The sequence below is a fragment of the Cryptomeria japonica genome, unplaced genomic scaffold, assembly GCF_030272615.1.
Source record: "Cryptomeria japonica unplaced genomic scaffold, Sugi_1.0 HiC_scaffold_252, whole genome shotgun sequence".
Classification (NCBI taxonomy): Eukaryota; Viridiplantae; Streptophyta; class Pinopsida; order Cupressales; family Cupressaceae; genus Cryptomeria; species Cryptomeria japonica.
Genome location: NW_026729074.1, coordinates 47,876 through 51,162, shown reverse-complemented (window position 1 = coordinate 51,162; position 3,287 = coordinate 47,876). Strand labels below are relative to the sequence as shown.

At 35.9% G+C, this 3,287-nt stretch overlaps 1 protein-coding gene across 1 annotated transcript; it reads left to right on the top strand.

Moving 5' to 3' along the window:
* The first annotated feature begins 769 nt into the window (after window positions 1-769).
* LOC131074749 (berberine bridge enzyme-like D-2) lies at window positions 770-2,329 on the top strand. Its single transcript, XM_058011425.2, has one exon. The coding sequence runs from the start codon at window positions 770-772 to the stop codon at window positions 2,327-2,329; it is 1,560 nt and encodes a 519-aa protein (XP_057867408.1).
* Window positions 2,330-3,287: the final 958 nt, after the last annotated feature.

Below are 3,287 nucleotides of genomic sequence, written 5' to 3'. Positions count from 1 at the left end.
GAAAGTTTAAATTCGAAATTGTAAAATATTCGTTTACTCTAAATACTATTCATTACAAATTTGACAAAGTTTAAATATTAGTTACTCTAAATACTAACCATTAAAGACCAAGATTCTAAATATAATTTGGAACCGTTAGTATGAGACGCCTGCAATTTTTAAATTTGTATGCAGATATTCTTTTGTAGTTGCTACAAGGCTTTTACCGAAAAAAATAATTGAAAAATGCAAATTGCTGATTTTGTTTATTTGCAAAAAGTTAGCAGTACAATTCAAGCATCCATATCTTTATGATCAAGTTAAAACATATTTATTCTTCATAACTGAAAAAGTCAGGTATTATATTTTGTATTATTGATTTTAATAAGCACGTTGACCACAATGTGATAATTGTTTATAGCAAAGCGGTTAGTTTAAGAAAAAATGAAATTATTCAGGATTTCAAGAGCGGTAAGCTTTAATTTTTAGATTGTTATTAATTTGTGTTTTCAACTACCCTGTCGAGAAAGGGAAACATTTTTAGAAGGGCAATTTCAGACTACTCCAAACGCTCAAAAGGAAAAGCGTGCTTATCACGTTGAACGTTAAAGAAAATAATATATCGGGAGTGAAACGTTAAAGTCAAGATACACCCTGTTGCGAGCTTATCCGTAGAATTTGATCTAGAATTAGTCATAGTTGTTAACAGACACGAAACTGCTGTCTATAAATTGAAGAAGATTGAAGAGTATTACCACAAAGCATCTGTTATGGATAGCAAAACTAAGAGATGGCAAAGTTTTGTATGCTTTTGATTTTGCTTATCGCAGTCTGCAGCACTTCAGCATCTTCTAAATCTGCCAAAAGTGAGGATGGTGAAGGATTATTGTCATGCTTGCATGCCAGCGGCCTAACAAACGTTACAACCGTCTCCTCCTCTGCTTCTGAGTTTTATTCTCTGCTGAATTTCTCCGCCCAAAATCTTCGATTCACAGAAACTCAGACACCCAGGCCTTATGTTATCATTATTCCTGAAAGCCAAAGCCAATTGGAGCAATCCGTGGTGTGCAGCATACAACGCGGATGGGAGGTTCGTGTGAGAAGCGGAGGACATAGCTATGAGGGGCTCTCCTACACCTCGGACGTGCCATTCGTGCTCATCGATTTGCTGAAACTCAACAAAATCAAAGTGGATGTAAAATCAAAGACGGCTTGGGTACAAACTGGCGCTACCTTGGGTGAAGTCTATTCTGCCATTGCAAACAGCTCGCCTAACCTGGCGTTTCCTGCTGGAGTTTGCCACACGGTTGGATCCGGCGGTCATATTGCTGGCGGAGGGCTGAGCTTCCTGTCGAGAAAATACGGCCTTGCAGCCGATAATGTGTTGGATGCACTGCTGATAAATGCGTCAGGAAAGGTGATGGATAAGAACACCATGGGTAAAGATGTCTTTTGGGCTCTGAGAGGCGGCGGTGGCGGTAGCTGGGGAGTTGTATATGCTTGGAAACTCCAGCTGGTGAGCGTTCCCACCATTTTGACGGCTTTCACAGTGTTAAAAACCGGGGCCGATAATGTCACGGAGGCTGTCCATAGATGGCAATACGTGGGTCCTCAAATGGAGGAAGATATCTTCATGCGAGTACAGTTCTTCGGCATAAAAGTAAACAACAGCACAACCATCAGAGCGTCGTTCCATGGAATATACCTGGGACGTCAGACCGAGCTTGTGACTAAAATGGGCAAGATCTTCCCCGAGTTGGGAATGGTGGCTGCACATTGTAAAGAAATGAAATGGATAGAGACAATTGGCAACTTTGATAGCATCAATGTGAGCCAGATGACCAACAGATATTACACCAACAAAGTTTTCTTCAAAATCAAGTCAGATTTTGGAAAAAAACCTCTGACAAAAGCCGCTTTGAGAGGACTGTGGTCGATAATGGAAGAGGAGGTTAGCGCCTACGCCATTTTCTCTCCTCTAGGAGGTATAATGAACATGATTCCCTCGACTGCGTTGCCGTTTCCTCAGCGGAAGGGTACATTGTTCGATGTTCAGTATAAGGTAACCTGGACCAATAAAAGTGAGGATGATCACTACATTGAATGGATGAGGAAGCTTCACAAATATATGAAGCCTTATGTTTCCCATTCTCCGAGGGCTTCGTATGTCAATTATCTCGACCTTGATCTGGGCAGTGCCTTCAACGGGAGTGCTTCTGTTGAAAAGGCGAGAGCTTGGGGTGACAAGTACTTCCATCACAACTACAACAGGCTTGTAAGGGCAAAAACCCAAGTCGATCCCATGAATTACTTCAGAAACTCTCAGAGCATTCCTCCTCTCGCGAATTAGCGGTTATTGTGTTTATTTCTGCTTGCATAATAAGGCGGTCTATAAAGCTATGGTAGTGTTGATTAGCACTAGCAGCCATCTGTAACCTATTAGTCAATATTTTAAAGCTGTCTAGTTCTTCAATCATACAATAATATATTGTAGATGTTAAAGGTACCTCCATTTATAGATTTTGGTTTTGCTTTAAAAAAATTAGTGAATTTTTATATCTTTATGTGACAAAAAGTTTTACAATCATATCATAATTAGCATATATATCTTTAAAAAAATTATATAAAAACAATTTAAAGATATATTTTAAAAAAAATTTAGATACATCATAATGTTGTGAACTAGATTTTTCAATACATTTATTAATATCAATTGATTACTATTTTATTTTCTAATTTTTAATATTTCATTTTAAAAAAAAATGTCAAGATAAAATTGAATTAAAATGTTAACTTTAGAGAAAAACAATGATTAAAATTTAATTCAAGATAATTTCAAATGATATTTTTAAAATAAAGATAATGATCTCATTCTATATTCTAATATTTTTCTCATGAGAATAAATTTCTTTACATCACCTTCTACAATGATAGAATGTCTCTTGCCATTAATAAATATTTAGTGAAAAAAAATATAGACCCTTTGAGTCACTATTAATGAAATAAGGATTAATGATGATTGATAAAAATTTTGTTTAATTGAATTTTAAAAAAATATAACATGACATCAATTTTTTGTCATATTTCTTTGTAAAAAGTCAATGTAAGATCAAAAAAAGTTTTATATAGGTAAGATGAACCAGATTATGCATAATTAGGAGAATCCATACGAGGACAACCAATTCTAATAGGACATTCATCATAGATAAGTTTGTTTGGAATTAAGGTTGGACAAGCATCATTAAGTACATACTATCCCTATGTCTACTAAGGCTACAAATTTGAGTAATAAAAAAATTTACCAACCA